At 45.4% G+C, this 26,599-nt stretch overlaps 1 protein-coding gene across 1 annotated transcript in view; it reads left to right on the top strand.

The window, feature by feature from the left end:
* TCP11L1 (t-complex 11 like 1) overlaps window positions 1-26,599 on the top strand; it is a 233,844-nt gene that overhangs the window by 166,217 nt on the left and 41,028 nt on the right. The window contains exon 8 of the mRNA XM_086955862.1: window positions 13,732-13,913. Within this exon, the coding sequence (XP_086811988.1) occupies window positions 13,732-13,913 (182 nt within the window). The remainder of the gene's footprint in view (window positions 1-13,731; window positions 13,914-26,599) is intronic.

The raw sequence follows: 26,599 nt of genomic DNA on the forward strand, positions 1-26,599 counted from the left end.
CCTCTGAGACAGAGAGTACAATTTAAGTCCCTCTGTCTCGTCTTCAAAGCTCTTCATGGGATAGGACCCTTATCAATACAATCTAAATTTGATTGGTACACCCCAACTGGACTGCTTCGCTCCTCATCGGCAAGACTGGTGAGAGTGCCAAGGTTCAGGAAGGCTAGGTCAGGAGGTAGGTCCTTTGGAGTGGCAGCAGCCAAATTATGGAACAGACTCCCATGGGAGATCAAGCAAATCAAGGAGCTTATTCCTTTCAGGAAAAGTGTTAAAACTTGGTTGTTTGCCAAGTGATTAGCTGGCCGGCCTGACCTGACATTTCCTTCCACCCCTCTTGAGCTACCAGCGCCAGGATGCCTGCAAGGTGACAGTGCGCTTTATAAGACAAATAAATAAATAAATAAAATCCATCTTTGGAAGTTTATTCTTGCTGTACGAAATTCTATACATATCACACAGGATATCTGCTTGACAAGGTATGTTCAATGTAGCTGCTGCAGTAGCAACTCCACTCAAGGTATAGAGATCACCACAAGTCATCAGGAATTTCTACACCTGACGGACCTGGTGGGCCAGTGAACCACAGTTCAGACTCCAAAGGAGTTCCTTAATACAACATCTAATGTACACATTTAGGCAGTGTCAGCATGCATTAAGGCATGTATTGCATATTCACATTAGCAGATATATAAAAAAGTATAGTGTGTGTGACAGTTTTTATCACAATATTACATGTCGATCAGTTGACTTCTAAAACTAACCATATGTGGACATTATATGAACTTGAAACTCCATGCCGCTCAAGCTGGATCATTGGAACGGGCCCTGCATGTTTATAAATGTGGTTGTAGGTTTGAGTACTGGAAGGCCCACTTATCCTTGCAAGGTCAATAAAAGAGTTGGAAAACTTTGATCATCTTTGCTTCAGTGATGTAAGTAGAACTATTACATTATGGTATGTTATACTATATTTTTCTGTATAGAACATGTTGCTGTAGTCCTAGGGCACTCATTCACCTGTAATTTCCCTCCAGGTTTACAAACAATTTTTCAAAATCCTGTGTCTGTTATAGGAACCTTTTGGACGAGTGCCGCTGTTCCTATGCAGTCCTTTTCAAAGTTGATATTGTCTCCAAATCTTTTCAAAATTAACTTGAATTATTCTCTGTAAACAGAGCTCTTTTATGTCTATCTCCTGATATCTGAAATGCTGTTTCTCTGCCAGCAAGTGATCCCCACTTCACATCCAGATCCTAGGAATAGTAGCAGTTTATTTTAAATCATGAGTGCTTGCTTAATTCCCTTATTATTTTTTATAATTTCTACACCAACCACTGAAGGCAGCTTGTATACATCCAGATGTTGACAGCAAACAAGCCAGGGCTTTGAAGGCCCAGTAAAAAAGCCCTGCCTCATTCCACGCACTAACAAGAACAGTTGAGATTAATGTACCCTCAGTCTCATTTGAGCAGTCCTTCGCTATGTTGGATTCAATTGATGTAGAAAATCATTTTCTCAAGCACGTTGGGCACAGAGTTTGAGTAAGGGGAACCAGAACACTTCTTGGCATCCATTTATGGGATCGGCAGTGGTCCCTGATGATGACTGAGAATAAAAGAATGATTTGCTGTTGAGAAGTTTTCTAAATATGAATACGGACATGGAGGCATGGAATTAAACCTTTTATGCTTTGCTTTATTAATTTTGCAGGTTGAAAGCAGGCATGAAACAGAACAGGAAAAGACGTGCAACACAAGAATTCAAATGGAGTACCTGGGAACCTCATTTGTGATCTTGTGTTTCTCATCTTTTCCTGGTTTGCACACAACGAAGACTTTATTGGTTTGAAAGCAAGGAAATACAATCATAAACCTAAGGAGATTGGACAAAGAAGCAAGATGTCATATTGGGGAACAATTAAAAAAAAGGGGGGGAACTGTGACTTAAGACGAAAGGCTACGTAGGTCATTGCATCCTACTATGAGACATTACATCTCAAAGAAAGCTGCAAACAAAGACTAGTAAAACAACTTCTGCAAAACATTGCTGTTGCCTCACTAATTCACAGAGAAAGGAAGATGTCAGGGAACACTGTTATTCATTAGGGGCAGAGCAGATACAGCCAGGGGACATTGGATTACCAACTGAAGTATTTTAGTGGATATGAGAGTGGACTCACAAGTACATGGTACTGCACATACTAGTTTCCAGAAACAATATCATAGTCTCACCCTTGGCCAGCAGAACACTCAATAATAATTTCATAAATTGGGTAAGCCAAGGAATGATGGTGCATCAGTTGGCCTTACCTTATTATTAAATGTGAAAACCAATGTGGTAGCCGAGATATTGACTAATTACCTAGAAAGAGTCCGTATAAAACTGTTGAACACCGACCAATGCAGATTATCCCCTGCTGGTCATAAAACAATCTTGGGGACCATACACCTCCTCTGAATTTCATGCCAGGACTAGAGCCTATCACCAATTGCCACAGCTTGCGATGCATCTTGCTAAGTAGTCTCCTCTCAGATGAGGTTACAAAGTTTTATAATTTTGGTAAACTGGCAAATAACATCTAATATTTTAACTTGGCATGATTGCCAAGTGTGATTTATACTCTTCTCAGGGCTTTATCAATCTCAAGGGTTTTCGCTGCCTTGCCCTCTAAAGAGGGTCTGTGACATTCATCCCTGAGTCTTCCTTTTCCTTGCTTAGTCAGTGGTTTGAGGTTTATGTAACCACATGAACGCCTGTGGCACCACTTTATCTCAGAGGGTCCAATTTCAAGATCTCGCATGAAATAGCTCATTGGAGTTGAACATGCTTTCTTCGTCATCATACTTAGTAAGGTGTGGCAATCACGTGGGCTTTCAATTTCCTGATCCAGGTCAGGATCATTTTGAACAGTCCGATGGTTCTGATGTTCACGCCATGAATGTATTTTATCTAGCTTGCCTCCAAGATGTCAGATCACATCTCCTTAATGAACTCTACTCTGGGATGATCCTGAGGTTCCCTACTATGATGTATATTTTAGGGTAACTAGTTCAGCATGAAGGTCGGCTCCAACTTACCCGAGGGTAAGGTGTGTGGTGTATGCTCTTCACCTTAGAGACCGTGCTCAACTTGTTGGAGGTGCTGGGCATCGATGCAGGATTCTGCTTGATTTGGGCCTACCCATGCCAGGGGACCTTAACTTTCATCTGAGATGAACCCCTGCAGTCCAAATCTCTTCCTTCCTCTGAGGGAGGAGTAGTCCTTGGCAAAGTGGGATAGCATCTGCAATGTCTGCCCAATAGTTTGAGGGCAACAGAAATGGTCCTTGCATGATGGAGTTTACAGACCCCTGGAAGCCATACTTGACAGGTAACAAAGTCCACCCTTCTCCCTCCACCAGTGAGACTCTGGGCACAAAATGTGGATGCTTTCAGGTAGATAAAAACATGGCTTTCACTTAGCTGATATGGACTAGACCTGGCTTACAATAATATTACCCCATATAATGAGGGTTGATCATAATTACACACCCTAATCATTTGTGGTGTAGTCAGTCCTCTCAGTCTGCCTAAGGGCCAGTATAGTGAACGTAGTGGGCCTCCACTGATGGAAATAAATTCAGGCTGTAATTTCTCATTGTGTTGCTGCTCATCTTCTGAAGGATCGTGAAGCAATTGGAAGCCTAAAGGCAAAGTCAAGGGGTAACTCTACCGTACAACACATTTCTATGGAGAAAATGGAGGTCTGAGACAAGTCAAGAATCAAAGTGGGCTGCGCTGTGCTAGTGTCCGGTTGTGCACTCTGTGAGCGCTGGCTGAGCATATACGGAGTCTTAAGTCTAATGCACACAGACACCTGTACTTCCCCTTGGTGTCCCAGTCTGGAAGATAAGTGCACTTGGTGCTCAACAACTGCAGGAGCAAAGGCCTCGACAATCTGTACAGTTGCCGCTAGTTTGCCCTGCTGTTACCAAAATATACAAGCAAACAAAATCTCCACACCAGATTCTAAAGTGCATGGCCGTGCCCATAGCAAACCCTTTTCTATACACAGTCACATTAATTTCATTGTATTGTGAAGTTAAAGAAATCCTGATGCAATCTTTACGTTAACAGACCAAGAATAGGAAAACACCTCAGGCTGTTATGCAGCAAAGAAAGAGAAAAGAGAAATGATCTATTTTATATTGTTGTGTTCTTTATCTTTTCCTGGTGTTTCTTATGAAATGTAGCTTTGTTACATGTTTGGCTTTGAAGCTATAAATGTAAACTGAAAGCTGGAATGCATAATTCTCACCTCTGATCCGGACTTCCAGGGACTTAAGTTGACCTTCAAAGATTGTGTTATTGATCAATGTGGCATTCATTTGCTTTGGTTGTGGTTCGCTAGTTTTGCACAGGTTTTTTTCCAGTTTATTAGTCTACATCCAAGCCAACACTTCAGTTTCCACATTCAGATATCATATAAGGTGAATTGAGTCATAGTCATCCAGTGATTTTCCCCGTTTTTGGATTAAATTATCATTAAGAGTGTATCTGGGAATCCGTTCTGCCCTGATGTTTTCCCTCATTGCATGTGCTCTGTTGTTCCCTGCTATGTGTGCTATTTGTGAATTTCAATATTCCCTTGCTTCATATTCTTTTCTCTGGGATCAGTTGATGGCGCTGAGGGTGTGGGGGGTGAGCGCAGCGCTTCCACACTCGTGACGGAACCACGCCGTCATGAGCCATGGGCGGCGTGTGCTCATGACAGCGTGGTTCCGTCACGGCCCCGCCCGCTCACTAATTCGCCCACACAGGCGGGGAATCAGTGCCGCGTGGGCGGAGCGGCCGCAGCATGACAGAACCACGCTGTCATGAGCACACGCCGCCCGTGGCTCATGACGGCGTGGTTCCCTCATGCTCACGCAAGGGGTTAAAATGTCACTGCACGTTAACTCTTCAAAATAAAATTAAATAATTGGCATATATATGCATTAATTTTGTAAATGTGAATTTTCCAACAAAAATTGCACTCACTAGCATTTTTATTTAATATTTACAACATTAAATTGTTATGTTTAATTAATGTATTATATTTTTTATATGGTTAGTCAAAGTTTTAAAGTGTAATTCCATGTTTTTACTAAATAGGGTAACTATTGCATTTTTTTAAAAGTTGTGTTTTATTGGTTTTGATAACATTAAATAAGACAAAGAACTATACAGTACAAGAGTTCAGTTTCACACACTTTATCCCAATGATTACAAAATAAAGATGGTTAAAGACAGGCAAGCATCTAGGCATTACAGACCATAATCAATGCAGCATGTGTAATGAACCAAGACAACGAACCAGACATCAAGTATTGAGGACATTCATTTCACGCTTGGTCATCCTGAAAAGAGCAGGGTAAACTTCACTCCGTACATTCACCCCTATACGTCAGAGCTATCATCGGTGCTAGAGTCATTGTTGGCATTGAATATTCCAAGTAGTTGAGCCCATAACAATATCTCTTCTGCCAACCTTTTTGTCAGTGCGTGCATTTCTCATATGGTTTTCTTCTGTTGCCACTATTTCATGAGGCCCCTCAACCACTAGGGCCCCAGTGGTACTCTAGAACCCAACTATTCGATAGCCACGCAGCACTTAGCCAATAGGTTGGCCAGTGATGCAAGTTTATAGGGGATTTTACGCCCTTTGGGTTGACCCACCACACCCAAAAAAAATGCGAGGTGTGTCATAGAGAGCAGTATTCAATTTGCTTCTTTAATGCTGGACACCACGCGTCTCCAGCAGTCTTGGACTTTGGAACACTCCCAGGCCAGATGTAAGAAGGAGGCGCCCTCCTGCCCACAACTCACACATATATCACCTTGGGGAGGGTCTATTCTGTTCAGTTTATAAGGCGTTACATAAGTATGGTGTGAAAAGGGAAAATAAAAGAGTTTTAATCTATTGTTACATGACACTGTGCGCACCAGGGCCGATGCAAGCTCCCAATCTCAATCTGAGATAGGCTCTCCAAGGTCCCTCTTCCAGGCCCTATGCGCTGTTAATGACTGTGTTTGCAAGTCACCCTAAGGGCCATATTAAAGAGCATAATTCAGGGCCGCCCACTTCTCCCCATCCGTGTAAGCCATCGATCACCCCCAAGGGCCATGGTGCTGCAGGTAAATCAGCCCTCTCCACATTTTCTAGTTCAGCACAATATAGGAAGTGGACTGGTCTAACCCCAAGGAATCCTGGGCTTCTTGAAAAGTGATGAACATTTCACTGAGATAGATATCCCCGGCCACCTGACATCCTCCCACTCTCCATTGCTTCACGGATCTGTCTGCATCTATATTGCGAAAAGCAGTAAGATCCCATAGCTGCAGTACCCTTCTAAAGGGTACTGCAGCTACAAACCATTCTTTCCCCTATTTCCGAAGTTTTTTGATTGAATATGGAAGTGTGTGCTCTGTCCCCCATTGTGCATCAGCAACTGAGTCAGAGTATCTCCACCCACTACGATCCCCTATAGTAGTTTTTCCCAATTATCAAATTCTGTCAGCCATCTAGCGACATGCTGCAGACGTGCTGCATAGTAATAGAACTGCACGTCTGGAACATCTAATCCTCCAGGTTTCTTTTGAGCACTATTAGTGCCATCCTGCTACGCTTCCCCGACCGAATTAGGGATACAAGCAGACTATCCAGCTTATGAAGAAACTCAGCCCTTAGGGGAAAAAGTGAGTTTTGTACAAAGTACAGGTAGCATGGGATAAAGACCATCTTTGCCAAAGCACCCTTCCTATTACAGAGAGATGGAGGCTTTTCAGAAGCCTGATTAAATTCTCTAGACCAAACAACACCCTGTCCACATTTCTAAGCATATGTTGTGCCTTGGAATGCATGACTCAAATCCCCAAATACCAGAGTCCCACATTGGGCAGTTGGTCCAGCTGTTTCCAAATCAGACCCCCATTAGGGAACAGGAGAGATTTGCGGGCATTGACCCTAAGGCTGTAGACCTCTCCAAAGGAACCCAACAGCTGCAGTAAGAACGGAACAGAGTCTTCAGGGAACTGTGTAGATACTAGCGTGCCGTCTGCATATAGGGAGACAATAGCATCACCCACTCTGATCCCTCAAGGTGCCATTTCCTTGCGCAGAGGAAGGAGCCTACCAACCGTTCATGGCTCTGAAAGCTCTCCACTCACCCTAATTCATATAGAGAACTCAGTATGCAGAAGTTGTATCCAGGTGCAAAATATGGGCCTGAACACTATGCCCCGCAGCACTGCCATTAAATATTTCACTCCATTGTATCAAATGCCTTTTCAAGATCAAGGGAGACCAAGGTCTTGTTACCCGCCCTGTCTAAGACATCATGCAGTAGATGCGTAAATTATGAATGATACTGCGTGTTGGCATAAAGCCGCGTTGGTCCTCATGGACCAACTTGTGAACCACCCATTGTAAACTGGTCGCTAGTATTTTCCTTTATATCTTGAAGTCTGTGTTCAGCATTGGGAGCTAGAGTCCACTCACCTTCGCCTCAAGAGACACCGCCAGCGGCATCCAGCTCTTTTATTGAGATGTCGCCCTCCAGATCCTGTATGAGTTCTTGCCGCAATCGGGGGTGCCCAACCCTTGCCAAAAACCACTGTAGCTGCCCCTCGGGCTAGTAGGACCGTCCTGATACACCACTTTCAAGTGGTCCACAAGGGCCGACCAAATTTCCCAATGTCGGATTCTGCTACTCTCCTTGCATGTTCTGTATGTTTAAAATAGGAGGTGTCTCGGCTTAACGCCTAAGAATCCAAGCCAAGAGCTTGCCATATTTGTCGCCTTCCCTATGTAATAGCTGACAGTAGGATTTAAGGGCAGTCTTGTCCAGTGTGTCCCAATGTTTATGTATTGCTCAACTGCTCTAGTTTTCACGGTCTCCCAGTTTGTTGCTAGATATGTCTCTAATGCAGTAGCTAGTTGAGGCGAGAAACCCATGAGGCGAGCGCCCCCCCAACAGTACAGGTTGCATGATCTGAGAGATATCTCCCTAGGTGCACCACCTCAGTGAGCCTGGAAGAATCAAGTACTCACACTAATACACAGTCTGGGTGACTACAGGAATTATGGGTTCAGGAATGACAGGTATACTTCCCACCTCTCAGGTGCAGCGCTCAACAACTATGCAGTAGGCCCAGATTGTGCATCACTATCCGCAGAGAGGCTACCATTAGTGGTTTGGTATTCTCCTTGGGTGGATGTCGATCCTCCGCCCGTCCAAAATGCAGTTAAAATCACATGCCCAGAGTATTGGTGCATCCACACCGCCTTCTAGTAGGTCCTGAAGCCCATCATAGAAATGCCAGTCTTCAACATTGGGGTGTAGGAGATTAAAATTGTGAGATGCCTGCCATTCAAAGTGCCCTGCAACAGGACATAGTGCTCTTCCACATCCGCTTCACTGTAAATGTGCCTGAAGGGGACCCCCGGAGCCCTCCAGATGGCCACTACCCTGGCATATGATGAGTAAGAGGTTGAAAATAACTGTTCCCTCCATTTTATTGCTCAGTTTCTATATTTCCCCCCTATGAGGTGTGTCTCTTGGAGGCAAGCAATTTATAATCTTTGGCGTCTGAGGAACGAGTGAACCCTGTAGCGTTTACAGTAATCCCTGTGACTCCTAACATTCCATGTATCAATATTCATTCAGTCAGCCATGTGAGTAGAGTGTTCCTTCCTGCGGCCCCACCTGGGATCCGGACCACCCATACTTCCATGTCAGAATCCACCAAAGAAGGAGATATGTGTACTTTCTACATCCCGGCTCTGTAAGTAAAAACTAACAGCCCCAAACAGTGGGATAAAAAAAAAAACAAACAATTGTAACACCCTCTACCCTCGATAGGGTAGCATATCAACAACTTACCATACTGTGAATCCAATGCATTTTTTGCTGTCAGGGCCCACAGCCTAACCCCCCACATCCTAAACCATTGCCTACCACGAGCGTGGAGAGGCATCCCACTGAGCCAAATACCCCTGTATAGAATAAAATGCTTTTTATAATCAAGTTGACCAAGATACACCATGCCAAATTATCACTTACTGAATTAGTAACCCGTACATATATCCCACCCAACAAGGAACTGCATGAAAGAGAAACTATCTCCCCGTGGATGAGAAATGAAAAGTGGTTAGGCAGAATTACTTTACATTTGCAGCAATTCTATTGCCGCTACACATTGTTGCACACTGAGTCAGACATTCCCATTACTGAGAGAAGGCCCTGGACTGGACCACCTCCTTCCTTCCGGCAGAACATAAAGAGTCCGCCTCCCCCCTTCCGCTCCAAAGCCATCAAGATCATCTGCGGCGTACCTCAAGGCTCATCCCTCAGCCCAACGTTATTCAACGTCTACAAGGCACCGCTTGCCCGCGTCGCATGACGACATGACCTCAACATCATCTCCTGTGCCGACGACACCCAGCTGATCCTCTTCCCTCGCCAAAGCCCCCTCACCACCAAAACCAACCTCCACGAAGGAATGAAGGCCATCGCCGACTGAAGCTGAACTCGGACAAGATGGAGGTCCTCATCCTCGGACCCACCCGCTCGTCCAGGGACGACTCCTGGTGGCCTTCTGCACTAGGAGCACCCCCTACACCCACGACCACGCTCACAACCTAGGGGTCATCCTCAACTCCACCCTCTCCATGAAGAAGCAGGTCAACGCCGTGTCCTCCTCCTGCTTCAACACCCTCTGCCTGTTTCGCAGGATCTTCAAGTAGATCCCCACTGAAACAAGAAGGACGGTCACCCAGGCCCTTGTCAGCAGTAGACTGGACTGCGGAAACGCCCTCTACGCCGGAGCCCCGGCTAGACTCCTGAAACGTCTGCAGCCATATCACACCCCACTTGAGACACCTGCACTGGCTCCCCATCAACAAGAGGATAACCTTCAAACTCCTCGCCCACGCACACAAGGCACTCCACAACACCGGACCAGCGTACCTCAACAACCGTCTCAGTCTCTACACCCCCAACCGCCAGCTCCGGTCTGCAGACCTCGCCCTCGTCCCCCGCATCCGAAGAGTGACGGCCAGCGGCAGATCATTCTCCCACCTTGCCGCTAAGACATGGAACACCCTGCCCGTCCACCTGCGGCAGACAAAGACCTCCTAGCCTTCAGGAGACTTTTCAAGACCTGGCTCTTCCAACAGTAGCAGCGCCCAGCCCAGCCCCTTGAGACCCTCACAGGTATGTAGTGCCCTTATTAAATGCTATAATTAATTGATTGATTACCTACATCCCTTATATCTGGGATCAGTAGGAACAGGGAAAAACAATCCCTTCCTGTATAAAAGAATAAAAGGGGATCAATCAAAGTTGCTTTACATATGTAGAACTGCAAGCACCACATCAGATAATGGGATCGACCTGCAGCAGCTGCTCTTCTTTAGCAATTACAGTCTTCCCCGGCTCTAACTCCTATGCCGATAAAGCCAGTGGCAGGGGCACTCCTCTCTGGGGACCAGTCTCCCCAGTCACATTCTCCCTGCTCATCCCCCGGGCGCGACCACCCATGTCATTCGGCCCCCTGTGTCCCAGTCCTCCAGGATCCCATTCTGTCTCTAGACACCCTGTCCCAGAGCTCCAGCCAATGCCACACATCTTTGGGATTATCAAAGAAATTAGATCTGTCCCCCTCCCCCCTCCTCCCCTCACCCCCCCAACAACACCCTCCGTCTTGCTGGATAGAGTAACATATAGCAAAAGCCCAATGAGCAAAGCTTGGCCTTCAACTCCAGGAACGTTTTCGGGGCCCCTTGTACCTTGTTGGTGTAGTCAAGGTATATGGATATTCATTGGTTCTCATACTTGCCGGTGTCACTGTTCCTGGCCGCACAGAGAATGCAGACCCTGTCTTTATAATTCAATATCTGGGCTATTGTAGCTTGTTGCAGAACCCCAGGTCGAGGCGGCGTCACCAATGCCCGATGCTCCCTTTTGACGTTAAACATAGGGGACAGACCATAAGGTTTTAGAGTATCACAAATCCATTTTTCCACAAGGTGTTCTGTGGAGGTCCCCTCTACCCATTCTGGGAATCCCAATAGGCGCACATTAATGCTGCGCGACCTTCCTTCTGCATCATATATTCGGGACCCCAGATCTAAATGTGACTGTGGTGACCTGTTAACGCAACGAGCCACCTCGCTCTGGAGCTCCACAATAGAAACCTCGGCAACCCAAACCTTATCGGAAACCTTACAGAGGTCCATGTGCAGCTTGTTAACCTCGATGGCCACAATCTCAATTTGGCTTTCCAGTGCCACTCTAGAGCCCTGGATGGCTACGGTATCTCTGCCCCAATAGGCTCCCCAACGGAGAGCTCCGGATCCTAGTCGCCCCGTCTGGAGGTCTGGCGCATGCTATATTGTGAGGCAGCTGCCAATACACCCTGCCCTAACCGGCCCTGCAGAAAATCGAGGGTCACCAGCGGAGGGGATAGAAGATGAAGGTAAACGCTGGCCCAGGTAAGTCCTAGTGTACACCATCCAGCCACAGGGCGGAGGGGCCCTGTGCGCTCCAAGGTACCCGCATCCATCTCTCAATGGCCTCACAGCACTTTCATGAGGATCTCCTGGCCAGGGCAGGCCACAGCAGGAGAGACCACAAGGCACAGAAGACCCACCCTGAGAAGGTCACCAGCCAACAGTATCTCTGTGGGCCTCCCTCGCGTCAGAAGCAACTGCAGGGCCCCTCAAGGCAAGAGCCTGATCAACACAGTCCTTCGTCTGTGTCAGGGCCCATCACGATCCTGGCCCCCTTGTTACAGCCTCACCGGGGCCAGATCGTCCAGAGAGCCGCCTCCAATCTCTGACGTATCTGGCCGACAGTATCTGCAGGGCCACAACTGAGGCTCAGGCAGGCCGTCGGTGAACTCTCCCATCAGCCCAGTCAGGCATATGTAGAGCACCAAGTCTCAGGGTAATTTAGCACAGTCCGGCCAACCGCAGCTGATGACAGGGTCACCCGAGGATCAAGGCCCCCCTCCTCCCCTGAGGCGGGTTGGGATCATGCTCTCCGGGGCAGCCGCCTCTGGCCTCAGACAGTCCCCTTCACCCAGGATGAGCAGCCTCTTGAGTGCCAAAGGGAGGAGCGCTGGCACAGAAGGGCACAGCAAGCCCCAGCGGCCGCCATTCAATCAGCCCCCGCCTTTTCAGTGAAAAGGCCTCCGCTCCAGGCCCGCCATGGCTCTGCGCCTATTGTCGACATCTGGGGGAATCCCTGCTCTACGCTCTGCAGAGTATCAGGCTGCAAAGAGGCAGTAGAAGTGCACGACACAGGCGAGTGGACACGGCGGTCATAACAATGGCAGGATTTTTGCAGGATAATCCAAGGTCGGCAAGAAGCCTCCTAGGAGTGCTTAATGTCGGCTATCTTGGCCACGGCCCCCTTTTAATTTTTAACATAAAATATCCAAATCTAAGAAAATATATATTTTTATTGTCTACCTGAAACGCGTCATGCCAAAAGAAATTAGAGAGGGTATAATAAACTTACCTGTGTACTGACTAGCTGCCTGGTGGTCCGTGATTTCTGCATGCCGCACCAGAGACGCAGAAAATTGGTGGAATATATATATATATATATATATATATATATATATATATATATATATATATATATATATATATATATATATATATATGTGTGTCGCTGAGTCTAACCCAGTGAGCAAGACAAACAATGGCACTCCAGGATAATACATTTTATTACACTATAACATTGTTACACATTTCAGCTTTTGCAGACTTAGTCAAACTGATGTATGTATAAAACTTAAAAAGTCAAAATAAGTTAATTATTTAAAAAAATAAATTCCTATGGGGTTTTATTTTAAGCCTCTGTCGGCAGAATTCTTAATAGGAGTGTTATGCAGTACCTGTGAGTGACTAAGTGTGGTGTTAGTCTCATTCTAAGGCTAGGCTGCAGTACATTTACGTTTGTTTTGTGCCCTTTGAGGCTGTAGTAACTTTAGAATTGGAGTATGTGACTACCAAGGCAGTAACTCTTTTGGTAATTTGAATTAGTATGTTCCTCCATAAACCCATCCTTAAATTTCCTTAAAGCCCTCCCATTTTTGAGTAATTATTCCTCATTTTTCTTTCTCTTCCCTGTTACCTCCCATATTTACAACTAAGTTGTATATTTACATGTGCAGAGAGCTCCTCCCCGTTGGTGGGTATCTCCACAAAGACAAAATAGGAGAGGGGAAGGCCTCCTCAAGTAGGTTGGTAAATAGCATTTTGTAGTGTTTGAGTAGTGCTATTTTACATACTACAAAATGCAGTTTGTAACCAGCCCCCTAAATGTCTATACTCCCTTCTCTTTCTTTTCGTCATCCAAAATGACAGCAGTGCCATGGTAATCTGTCAATGTGCCATTTTAATTGTCTATTTATGATGCTCTTCGACACTTAGAATGCAACATTTAGTGTGGTATAGCATGAGACTAAAAATCGGTTTCAAACAGTTTAGGCAATTTCACTCCAACAGAGCAGATTCTTTTGAATGCGTTGAGTGGAAGAATTGCTGTCTTTTGTATCGTCTTATACCTTCAAAATCATGGCAATTTACTTAAATTAAAATAAAGGATCTCAGCAAAATGTGACAGAAAAAGATTAATGGCTAAATTGTGTATGGAATTATATTTGTTTGTATATAAAAAATAGTTTTGTTTCTTTGTAGACTTTATTACTGGACCAAACACGCTTTGAGGAAATGCAGCACGAGCTGGATCAGCTAACCACTATGGGTACCATTCTTTTAGTTACATACAACTCAACAGGTCCAGCACTTTCTAACTTACCAGGATTTATGGAAAAACTGAAGACTGTAATCAAAGTTCTCCTTACAGGAATGCATCTTGCGTAAGTAATATATGGCATTATTAATGGTGGAGGTGAAGTTCCTTATACACTGTACTAATTTCAAATCATACCAATAACTTGGAAAAAGATTTTGGAATTTTTAGGTGTTACATGTGCTTAAATACTCTATAACCAGCTTAGTTTCAGAAGCGGCCTGTGCCACTATGCCTAAAGTCCATAATATGCGGCTCTTCAATAGTCAAATATTGACCATTAAATACAATCTTCTTCTAATCATCCCACACAGTCTAATTACTCCTGTGATGTCTTGTCATTCCTTGAGACGTCCGGTAGGAGATAAACACCTCAGATGTTGCAGGGTGCAACACCTTCCACTAAGTACGTTACTGCGTTTTAGCCCTCCTCATACCTGCAGCAAAGCAATGCCATAGGGTTCCAGGTGGTGTCTAATACTATCATAGTATATCTTTTAAATAGTATCCCCCGGGACTCAAACATGTTGTTTATATTTAGTCATATATTTTTAGAGATTACCAAACACAATTTGTTGCTTTTCACAGATTCACAAATTGCAGGGAGAATTTTTCATATTTCAACAGTTTTAATGATTCCACTGAGCATATATCTAATCAATTATAATTTACACAATGTAGTGATGATAATTTCCAAATCCAGGTAGTGGTGAGTTGTTTGTTGCTAAACAACAGCCATCCAGATGAGAAAGGCGAGGGACTGACCTGTATTATCATAGTTGCTGCTGCGAGTAGTAGTCGGCCGAAGTGGTTCCTGTGTGCAGTATTTAAACAAATTGGTATTTCCGAAAATAGAGCTGAGATGAAAGATGGACTACCCATTCTACACGGGCTAGTCCGAACTGGAAGTGAAAGTGGAATACATCCGATACCCTAAGTTTGCGGCTATCTTTAGACAGGTTTTTAGAAAAATACAAACAGTAAGAGATAAATTCTGTAGATAAGCGTCAAGAGGTATTTAAAGTGGTGAAAGATTTCATACACATATTTGTGAAAGGACTCCAAAGTTTTGTAAAAGGCACAGAGTGAGATCTGATAATATAACACACAACAAATGCAAATCCAAAAATTACATTGTTATACAGTGACGCTGAAATATTCAAAACTTATTGTACATGTCTAATGTGTAGACAGCAAGTTTTACATGCATACAAAGAGCAACATTCTGTGATTGAGATTATACAGACAGAGAAAAGGAACATAACCTTATTGTTGTAATTACATTTGCAGTCCCATATAAGCACACAAGAGTATTTAAGAAAAAAAAGCAACAACACCCTATCCTTTTTTAGTTTTGTGTGGTACATAATATTATACTCCTGCTGAGATGTGACTCATGTATGCAGGGTTGTTGCTACGTACTGAAACAATGTATGGGAGTAACCATATGTCTAGCATTAACGGACATTAATTTTAAAGTTATTATGATAGGAAGACATGTAATTCTCCATCAGTGTTAAGGCCCCTTTCTATTGCCTGTTGTTTGATGATCCACTGAGTTTCTAATCTCCTTAGGGCTAGTACCCTATCCCCCTCTAGGGTTGTTTAGTGCCTGCGTTATTCCGTGAAGCCGAATGTTAGACATTGTCATTGAAGGATAAGCTGCATTAATATGTACTACAAGTGGGTAGTCTGTACTGTGGTTGCGAATGGCCCTGATATGTTCCTGAATTTGCTCTTTTAGGGGTCTAATTGTACTGCCTATGTGGATAAGTCCACAGTGGTATCTTATACAGTGCACGACAAACCTAGTGTTACAGTTAATAAATTGTTGTATGTGATGTTTAGTAAGTGTATTATATTGAAATTTTGTCAGTTTGTTAAGAGCACACATTACATTGAGCGCATTCGTAGAAGCCATGAGGTCTGTCAAGTAGCCACGAGGAGTCTTGTTTCTTGGGCGGTAGATAACTAGGACAAAGTATGTTTCTCAGAGTTGTGCCCCTGTTGTGTACCATCCTTGGTTTGATAGGAATGTATTTCACCACTGACTTGTCTAGTTTGAGTAAATATCCGTGCTTGTTTAAGATTTTGTTGATGGCAAGGCTTTGTGCACTGTATCTAGTAATAATTGTCAGCTGCCTGTCCTTAGATATCCTTAGGGTGTTCAGTAATAACTGTTGTGGTGTAGTGAGTGTTTCAGAACTCTTTTTGAATAACCCCTACTGATAAAACGTTCTTCCGAATTCTGGAGTTCTGTAAGAAGAATAGAGTCCTCACTACAGTTTCTCCTAATATGTGTCATCTCACACAATGGGATAGAATTTATCTGAGACGTTGAGTGAGCCCTAGTTGCGTGTAAGATCGAGTTACATGCTTTGTCTTTTCTAAAGAGTTTTGACAAGATTTATTTTCTTTAACATAGACCATCACGTCCAGGAAATCAATTTCTTGTTTGTGTGTTTTGTAAGTGAATTGAAGATTGTAAGTGTTGCTGTTCAAATGTCTCACCAACTCATCTAACTGTACTGCAGTTCCTACCCAAATGACAAAAATGTCGTAGATGTAACGTCCCCAGTAAATAATGTGTTCAGTCACTTCTGGTGGGCCAGCCGCCCAAAGATGTTTTTGTTCAAAAATGCCCTTGGAAAGATTTTCATATGTTGGTGAGAATTTGAAACCCATAGCAACACCCATGGCTTCTCTGTACCATTTTCCTTGGTGAAGAAAGACATTGTTTTCTAAAGTCAAGCACCCTAAGTCCAGTAGCATCTCTGTGTTCCGACAACGTTGTGTCTCTTGAGGACAGAGTGGCTGCCAAAGATTGAATTCCCTTCTCCAAAGGTATGCAAGTGTATAGGGAACAGATGTCTAGAGTGACAAATGTGAAATCTTCTACCCTTGCAATATCTTCTAGTTTGTTCAAAAGATAGCCTGTGTCTCTTAAGTAAGATGGGAGGTTTTGCACTAATGGTTGTAAAAATCATCTCTATACTCAGAAATGTGTTCTGTTGCAGACTATCATAGTATACTCCAAGTAGATATTCCTACAAAGACAAAATTATGTGAACTGTGCTGCAGTTTGGAAAATGATGGCCGTACACAACGTGCTAAAATCCGAAATTTGGTTCTAGAGTTACATTCATTGCAATGTCTGATATAGCAAACATATAGAGCATGTTCTCAAATTGCTTTCTGCATCTTTTCAGATTACACTAGTCTACACTATACCCAAGACTCAGACTAAATAACTGTTATGACATAAAAAATAACTGACTCAAACCAACATTAATACTCTTCTGGTGATAGGATTGTGCAAATATAATGTTATTATGTTAGTTGGATTTTATAACGATCTACATGTTTCTGGAAGGTCCTTTTCATGGTGAAGGCTGTGGGTATGAGAAAATAAATTATGTATATGGGCTACGTGAAATTATCTTCCTCAAGATTAGTAGTAGGAGAGTAGATCAAAGGTAATACGTTACTTATTGATGGAGGATCATATAGGTAAAATCCTTTGAGTGAGGAGAGAGGAAAATTTTCCTCATGAGCCGAAGATGATGTAATTATTTTGGTTGGGTACAGTTAATATCTGTTTGGAGAAAACCTTAAACACTTTACTGGTGGAGTTGTAATCTACTGAATAGTGAGGTGTAAAGTATGTTTTGGCAGCCAAAAATCTCTCATTTATGCCATGAGTAAGTATCTTTGACAAGCTATAGTTGCTACTCCGCTAACATTCCAAGAAGCAGATGACTATATACATCTTTCTTGTATTTCCCTTCCCAGTCCAGCAAGTGAACTGCTGTTTTACTTAAGCTCCTCCTGTTTGTTATGCACATGTAATGAGATCTCATGGAAATGGCCATACACACTCATGCCTCTGTCTCAGTTGCTGTCTTCCCTCTGTCTACAACTCTTTAGGATCCCTGTCATCTTTGCTTGCTAAGCCTGCCACATATCTGGTGGTTGAGTTATCCTTCTGTCATTCGGACTAAGGGCAATGGGGAAGAGTGGTTCAGTGTGGGTGGTGCATGCTGAGCACAGGAGGCATACAGGGGGTGCTGAGCTGTAGGAATGGTGGTTTGCGGTACAGCTTATGACTTGGGAGGGGAGTCTAGTTGAGTCATGGACCTGCCTTAATGACACTCACAATTTAACCCTGATCATCGTCTATCATAAGCGGTCCAGGCTCCTTCTTTGTTGTGCTCAAGCTACGGTTGCACAGACTATCAACACTTACCTGCTAAATAATGTTTGAGTAGCTGTGGGACTAAATGTTGTGTCAGCATCTGAAGGAGGGAGGAGCATCCTGGTTGATTCTAGGCACAGACTTCATACTGTATTGACTTTTGAGGAAGTCCGTCTTTTCCAGGCTGCTTGGGAGGCCAGTCCTATTGACTGGACTGTTGGGCTTCTGGAATTTCATAGACTTTTGTGGAGAACGTTGTTGGGATAAACTATGAGCCAACAGTCTACCCAGTGAGTTTTCTTGTGTGGTGTATTAACTGAGCCAAGTGCCCAATTTTAAAGTGCTAACCACAGAGCAGGAAGTTGGCAATGCCATGGGTAATTCAGTGAACCTCTGGTCCTTTTCACTTTCAAACACCTCGAACATTCAAATTAAAGAGGGTGGTTTCAATTAATTAGCAGGACAGGCGTTCACTGATTTGAGTATTTAATGGAATTTGTACATTTGTTTTCCCCTCTTTTTAGGTGTTGCTGTCAAGCGAAAGACCTATTGTTGCCGGCTTGCAGGGAATGTGAGACAGGGGATGTGCACGCGCTTTCCCTCGGCGATTTCACCTCGTGGGTGCGCAAGCCCAGCCCGGCGCCTTGCACATCCCCTGTCCCACATTCACCGCAAGTCAGCGTCTCGCCTCTCTCAATCACGCGCGCGCACACACAGCCACACTCACAAATGCACGCACGCACACACACACACACACACACACACGCAGGCACACACACGCAGGCACACTCACACACGCAGGCATACACCCGCACACTGCATACACACACGCGCACACAGACACACATACCGCCGCCCACACCGCCCCACTTACCGCGTCAGCGGCCTCAGCCGCCACTCCTGACTTCTGCTGTGCGTCACGACTGCTCCTGGGCCATCCACTCCGTGGGCGCGGGCTTCGCGGAAGACGGAAGTCCCGCCCCACGACAGGCGTGACGGTCCCAAACTTCCGGTTTCGGGATGCGCACGCTCCCCACTTGTATTCTTTTGCACTTTTCTTCGACTCGTGCGGCACATTTTACAGAGCTTAATAAGCACTCCCTGCTCAGCTCAGGTCTTTTATGGTAAGAAGAGATTTGTTCCTCTTGGCTGGCCCGAATGCCACCTAATCCACACCCACACGCTCACACACACCCTTGACAAACCAGAATTGCTCTGAGATAAGGCGCACACATTGGTATCCTGCCACCTTAGAAACTTGCCATATCCAGCCCTCTGTGTCCGGAAGCATGGCAGGATTGCAACACCCGCATGAACTCTGTTTACCAAACTAAAACACTGGAATGGAGCTGAAAGATCACCTCTCAGGCGAGGAGACGACAACACAGAAGAGCATTTCGGCCCTGTGCTGCACCGCTGAGCGCCGGGCACGAGAAAGGTACGCTGCTGTGCTGTGAGGCGACGTGGATTCTGTAACGTGTAGTGCCGGGATCACGGCCTTGTGCGTAGTTGAAGCATAACTGAAGCAGTTGTGAGGTGAAAAATTGGAATTCCGGGCCAAGGGACTTTTTAAAATGTCAGTGTTATAGTTTCCGTTGTCGGGGTGAAGCATGCAGTTGTTTTTGTGAAGCCAATAACATTTGTCTTTCTGTTTTATTTTTAAATTGTGGTGAGTAAGAATGATGATTGATATTGGACATGTGCGGGCAAATCATAGCACAGATCTTGCTTTCTGACGTGTTTTTTGTGCAAAGTTTACTTCAGTGATTTTGAGTTCTTATGTGTTGCTAGAAGAATTATAGTTACGTAGGTGTTGGGTTTTCCGAACTGTAAATTAACATGTATAGCATGGGGCAGGTAGAACGGGCGGGCTGGTGGTGGTACAAGATTTTTGCGATGCAGGGAGGTGTGCGCTCTTCCTGGGAGCGTCCGTGCTATGTTTCATTTGCAAGGAGCCGTGAAGTGACGTGCTCAGTCCTGTTTCCACATGTTTTAAGCCTGTCACACAAACAAGACGTGTTATTTGCCCCAGGTGATTACACCGGCTGTGCAGTGTAGTCTGGCAGTCACAGTGATGGCTGGCTTACGGGTAGCATCATACCACGACTCCCACCCAGCAGTTTGTAAAGCAGACAAACTGACAGAGAATGTCCTGGAAGCCCTTGCAGCTTTTAGAGGAGATGAAGTAATTATGGTTTTGAAGAAAAAAAGCAGGGTGCTGACGGTAGTAGCAACTGCAGTAATTTAAGCAAAGTTGTCTTTTTGTTCCACATTTGACGATACATACTTTAAATTACATGGTACGTCTGAAACGCGCAAATGGAAAAAAAACATGGTAATCCGCACGACTCAATTAGGCAACTACCAGTGCTCAAAACAAAAGGGATAATGTTACAGCCTTGGTGAAGTCAAGGTAGAGTGCTTTTCAGTCTTATAAAAGATAGTGTAATTATGCCCGTTCCCGTTTAAAAAAGACCCTGACAGATTGTTACCATCTTTTAAACAGCACTGAAGTGAACAACACAGTGAACTGACATGCACGTGCATTTAAATTCAGATGTTTATTCTTAGAATATACAGTGAGGTTACAGCAGTGTGGAAAAGTAAACACACGGAAGAACAGATGTAATGTGAACCGCCCCTTCATTTCACTGCCATGTTTGGTATGGTAATAACGCCAGCCTTAAAGTTATAATTTCATTCCCACTATGTGGTGACTTGTCCAGCTTACATATAAAAGAGCTATGTTGAGCGAAAGACTTCCTTGAGAGAACATTAAATGCCCCATTCTGTTGTTTTAAGTCACACCACAACAGAAATTCATTGCAACAGGGGCCTTCTTCAATTTGGTGGTCATTCTGTCACTGGGATTTATAATTCTCAAGACAATTAATGCTGAACCATTTTCTATCCATATTTGGCAACTTTACCTACAACTTAAAGAAAAGAACTTTTTGCACAGCACTTACAAAGTATGGCCTATAATATATTCTCAAAAATATTTTCTCCTCCTGTGCCATAACAGATGGTGTCTATATGTGCATATTGTGTCCAGCATGGATGCCCTAACCAAATCAGTTAATTCGCAAAACGAGCAGTGTGAGTGCCGTTTGCATTTTTAACATATTTAACCCCTCTCATGCTGGTGACGAACCCCAGCCATCACGCCCCGCGGTGGGCGTGTGCTGATGACGGCTGGGGTTCATCACGGCCCGCCCTGTTCTTTTGTTTACCGCACAGCGGTAAAATCGCGGCAGCAGCGAAGGGGTTAAGACCCTGGTGTAAAATGTGAGCTCAGATGCATGTCAAGCAGTGTGGCTGGTGCACATCTTGCCGCATTCCTTTTTCACAAAGGAACCCAGCAAGATTTTGCCTGCCACACAACCACGACCTGTGCGCCTGCCTAGTGTAGGCTGGCTCAGAGAAATCACATACTTGAGAGGGGAGAGAAACATTCACTGCTCGTATTGCAAGCCCCATGCACTTCGCTGCTCTGGTATGCCACGAGCAGTGGAGCACAGAGTTACATTTCTACCCTGACTTTAGAGACAAAAATGTAATTCAGTAAATTTGCAAATAATTGCTCTTCGATGCTCGTACCGTTCATCTTTGAGGGGCACTACTGAACGCCACAGCATCACTCGGTGCCACCACAATATCAATCTGTGCAACCTTTCAACAACAACTGGTTCAAATATGTTCTCTCAATGGTTCAAGCTTTATTACAAATGTCACAAAAAGATGTTAATATTTCACTTCTGTTCGATTTTCGTCACAATAAAATACACTGAACATAATCTTCTCAAAAGTTATTTACAAAAGTTTAAGCTATTGCCATTATAAATTACAATACTTTTTATTAAAGTATTAATTATTTTAAAAAAATTATAAGCCATTGTTATTTGTAATATCAATACATCTAAGTCACATAAATACAACACATATTGCATTACAAATGCTATAGGTGTCACATTTGCGAAAGTTATAACCATTGGCATTGTAAATGACAAAGCTATTCATTTAGCTATTTTCAAAACCAACACATAAATAACAAATTTGTCATTTACAATATCAATAGCTCAAACTTTCCGAATGCGAGACTTATTGCATTGCAAATGCTTGTTTGACTGTGTTCAGGTGCCAGGTGGACACGTTTTACTATGGTTCCCCAGCTGTGGTTCAGGATCTTCATTTCAGTTTCCACAGTTTAGTGGCATGACTTCTGATTCCTTTGTGTTGATCTTCAGGCCCACTTGTTGATGTTGATGTGAGACGTATTTTCCTGCATATGCTGGTGTGTGTGAGAACGAGCAAAGCAAGGTCAACCACATAGTTAAGGCCTTCCAGTGTAGAGAATGAAGTCCATCTGATGCCTCTGGCTTGGTCCTCAGGTGTGCGTATCATCACCTAGCCGACAACTAGGTTGAAGAGCAACGTTGAGATCATGCATCCCTATCTCCCACTGGTCTTGACTTTTGAAGCTACACTCACTATCGCCCACCTTGCAAGTAAAATGATTATAAAAGCTCTCAATGCTAAGGGGGGAAATGCAGAACGATGGGTCGCGCCTGCTCTCTGTCTCCATGGGGACCATCCAGCGGCATTTATTGCACTGAGACAGCCTAACGGTCATAAAATAGATGTGGAATAGTACATACCCTCCTGGCCTTATCGGGAAGGGGCTGCTTACATGGCAGAGGCTCGGCGTGTACACTGGGTGCTCCCACTGCAATTTTGCCTGGAGGCCTACGCTATATCTGGCCAGTTGTGGTTGGTGATGGCCCGTCCAGCGTCCTGGCCCTGAACTGTGCCTAGAGGAAGGGGCTGCCTCTTTGCTGCCATTGGCGAGAGCTGCACTGCCTAGGTGCCACCGAGAGTCACACAGAGCAGACTGGGGGAGCTGTACCGAGGCCTGCTGTGCCACTGGCCCGGCAAGAATTATCTGGGGGGGGCGGTGCGGTTGCAGGGACTGAGCAACCCACTCTGCTGCCCCGCATAGACTCTGCGGGAGTGCTTGAAATGCAGCCCGACATCCGGGGTTGTTTTGTGGCACTCTCCCTGTGTAGCAGTAGCTGTTTAGCATACCAGGCACCAGGGGGTGCCGTGGACGGTGTATATATTTTGGAGGAGGCCCGGATCCCAGATCTCCCGGTTTGGTAACCGTCACAAGTAAGTTCAGTGGGCTGCACCTGTTCACCCCGGGCCCCCCACAGCATCCCGGCCTTTGATGTCAGACACAGAGGTGAGGAGCGAGCACGGGTACTGATTGACTCGCCTGTGATCCCTGCAGCTTCTCCCGTGGGGTGCACCCCGTCCTGCCAGATAATCCACTTATAGACAGTGATCTGAGGCCTAAGCCCCCGAGGCCCATCGATCCTTGCAGCCAATTCCAGCAGTCGGAGGCCCTGTGTGGGGACTGGGGCCTACTGGCAGCTCTCCATCTGTGAATGGGCCTTTGGGGTTTCCCATTCTCCCCGCCTTCTGCCGGCCTGGATATGGAGCTAGAGGCCCCAAAAGTGCAATCTTCCGGCGCCCCTGAGAGGAGTGGGCTTAGACCTCCTTAGTGTGTCCTGGGCGTGAGCTGTGTGGATAGCCCTTGAGGGCGCCTCCTCACACCGTTGTGGCCTGGATCCCTGAGGGCCTCTCTACGTGGGGGCCCCCTGAGATGTTTGTGGTGCTCTCTTTATCAGCTGCCCAAGTGCAATCCTCTTCTCTGCCTGTGACTGCCCCTCTGGCCTCTGTGGGGTGGATTGCATCGATCAACAGATACCCTGCTCTGCCTGGTGGAGGGAGGAAAAGGTGGTGTGGTCGGTCAGACACCCTGACACCTGAAAAGTGCTAAGCAACTCTCCCTGGGACCCAAAACACAATTCTTCTCCACTCCAACTGGATACAGCCCTATAACAACGGTATTCATCTACCTGCCCCTCCCTACCGGCTCTGCTCTGCTACATTACATCTATTGAAACGCATCCTCTACCCCGCTTTTGTTGATCTGGGTACTGGCAAATAACATGCTTATATGCCATGCTCCAAAGCTGGGAAAGACAACAGGGTGATGTCTCTTCGGAACAAGGCTGCTCCTGCTGAATCGGAATCGCTGCACCCCCTCTGACCCGAGAGACAGGGACCCACCCAAGGTTACATGGATCGCTTCCTGCAAGAGATTCACTCGGACATTAGCTCCCTCAAGGATGAGTTTAAATCCTGCCTCCGGGACATGCAGAAAGACGTCTCCGACATAGGTGAGTGAATGGGCGATCTTGAACGTACTGTGGACTTATGATCAAAAGACCATGAGATGCTATGGTGGCAGGAAGAGCAAAACATTGATATACAATCCAAGCAGGAGGACTTGGAAAATAGAAGCCGCCGTAACAATTTTCACATCCGGGGTAGGGGCGGGGAGAGGGTGATGGGCCTAGGGAATTGGTGGGCAATGACATTATGTGCTTTATGGCAGACCTCCAGGAGATCCGAGGAGACGATGACGCTTCCCTGCCAACTCAAAGATGCAGTGCAGGATATCTTGACATGGGTACACTTCTTTACCAAGAAAGAAGCAATACTGCAGGCTGCCAGGGGCAAAGCTGAACTGGTGTTCCGGGACCACACCGTACAACTGTATCAAGATCTGTCTCCTATTATACTGCGGAAGCGGTGAGAATTTAAACTGGTCACCAGCAAATTCCGTGACCTGGGGTTTCACTACCAGTGTGGCCAACCCTTCGCACTCTTGTTCACGTGGGAGGGCCGACGCTGCTCTTTAAGGACACTCACGGAGGCGAAGCACCTGCCCGGACTTACTGATGACACTTGCACCCGTGATGACCCTCCAGCTCGAGACCCACCCGAAAAAGATCCCTGAGTGGTTTGGACCACGGTCATACCGCAACGCCCCGATAAACGACAACAGAGGCATCCACGCAGGAATCCTAACCAATTATCATCCATCACTTCTGCAGCCTGGTGGAAGGGGTGGGAAGAGCAGGGGTCCCCTCCGACATGCTCTACTACAGGCTCCCTCTGAACACAAACACCCCACTCCACTTTTATTGGCCTCCATGTCAATACTGAATCTGTCCCGTGAGCTCACTTGCATTCTACTGGCGGCGCTGGGCCGCAGATCCTAGGGGAGACTTTCTACTCACGCTCTGCAAGGAACTCTACTCCTCCTCTGATGTCCATACCCTGCCAACTTTTTCCTTAGAGAGTGACTCCTCTAGCAGGTCCAGAAAACTCGGGGTTAGCCGCCGCAATGTGTGGAAGTCACTGTTGGGCCAAGTTGGTCCTTTATTTATATTGGTTGTATTTTATCTTTCTTTTCAGGTCCACTCATATTGCCGGGGGTCTCTGCCACGATAAGCGAGGGTCCTGTCCAACATGAGGAGTAGCAGGAGGCACTGGTTCACGCAAGATTGCCCCGCGCTGCCATTTCCAATGGATTCCCAATGCTAGGGGCTTAGTATGGGTTTCCTTTGGGTTGCTATCCTCTGGGAAGTGTTTGGTGGCGACGGCTTCCCTTTTCTTATAGGTCCAGCACGCCCTTTAGAGCTACTCCCCTTCCTGCTGTAGTGCACCTTACACGCACCACTTGCAATCATGTCGATGGCAAGAGGCATTACATTGATATCTCTGAATTTGAGGGGTCTAAACGTCCTGATGTCATCCTCCTGCAGGAGGCCCACCTGCTGACGGCTTATTGCCACCGCATAGCGCCCCCAAGATACCCCAAGCACCATAGGGTGTGCACGAATACAAAGACTGGGCTAGGCATCCTTTTAAGGCCGGCTTCTACACCTCAGTCACCAGTGTGGTCCGGGATGGAGAGGTACTCTATCTCACTCTTCATCTCCTTAGGGGTCAGCAGAAACTCACATTGCTCAATATTTATGCACCAAATACCTCACAGGACACTAACGTCGGGTAGATTTTGTGAGAACAACTATAGGGGGTGGAAAGTGACATTGTAGTGTGTGGGGATTTCAATCTGGTGTGGGACCCCATCCTTGACTGCCGCAGAATCACATTCCTGCATACGTGTGCTATGTTGTTGCATTTCAAGATATTGAAAATCTGGGCTCAGTCGACGCTTGGCGCTACAAACACCCCAACACACGGCACTACCTCTTTTACTCACACGTACATACCTCCTACTTCCGCATCGACTATGCTCTTGTTACCCACTCTCTCCTTCGCCGCGTAGACATCATAGAGCGGTCGGGCATCTCTATCTCTGTCCATGCACACTTAGAGCTGACATGTAAGGGCAGTAACTACTCCACAAGGTTAAGAGAAAGAGAGTAACCCTTGAACCCACAGGAACTGGGTATAATACAGTGTAAAAAATGAAAGTGTTCCCTGGGTATTTTTATGTTTATCTATTAGAACCATCTAATCAGTTACACTTCTCTCATCAAGAATAACCACTCACTTTTTTAAAACCACATCTAATATACTTATTTCTTACCCCGTGCAAATAAGTAGAACCACAAAGGCATAAACTCAAAATAAATCAATAATTCCAAGTGTACATTCTATTACATTCTATTACATTT

The sequence above is a fragment of the Lissotriton vulgaris genome, chromosome 2_1 (assembly GCF_964263255.1).
Source record: "Lissotriton vulgaris chromosome 2_1, aLisVul1.2, whole genome shotgun sequence".
NCBI classification, from domain to species: Eukaryota; Metazoa; Chordata; class Amphibia; order Caudata; family Salamandridae; genus Lissotriton; species Lissotriton vulgaris.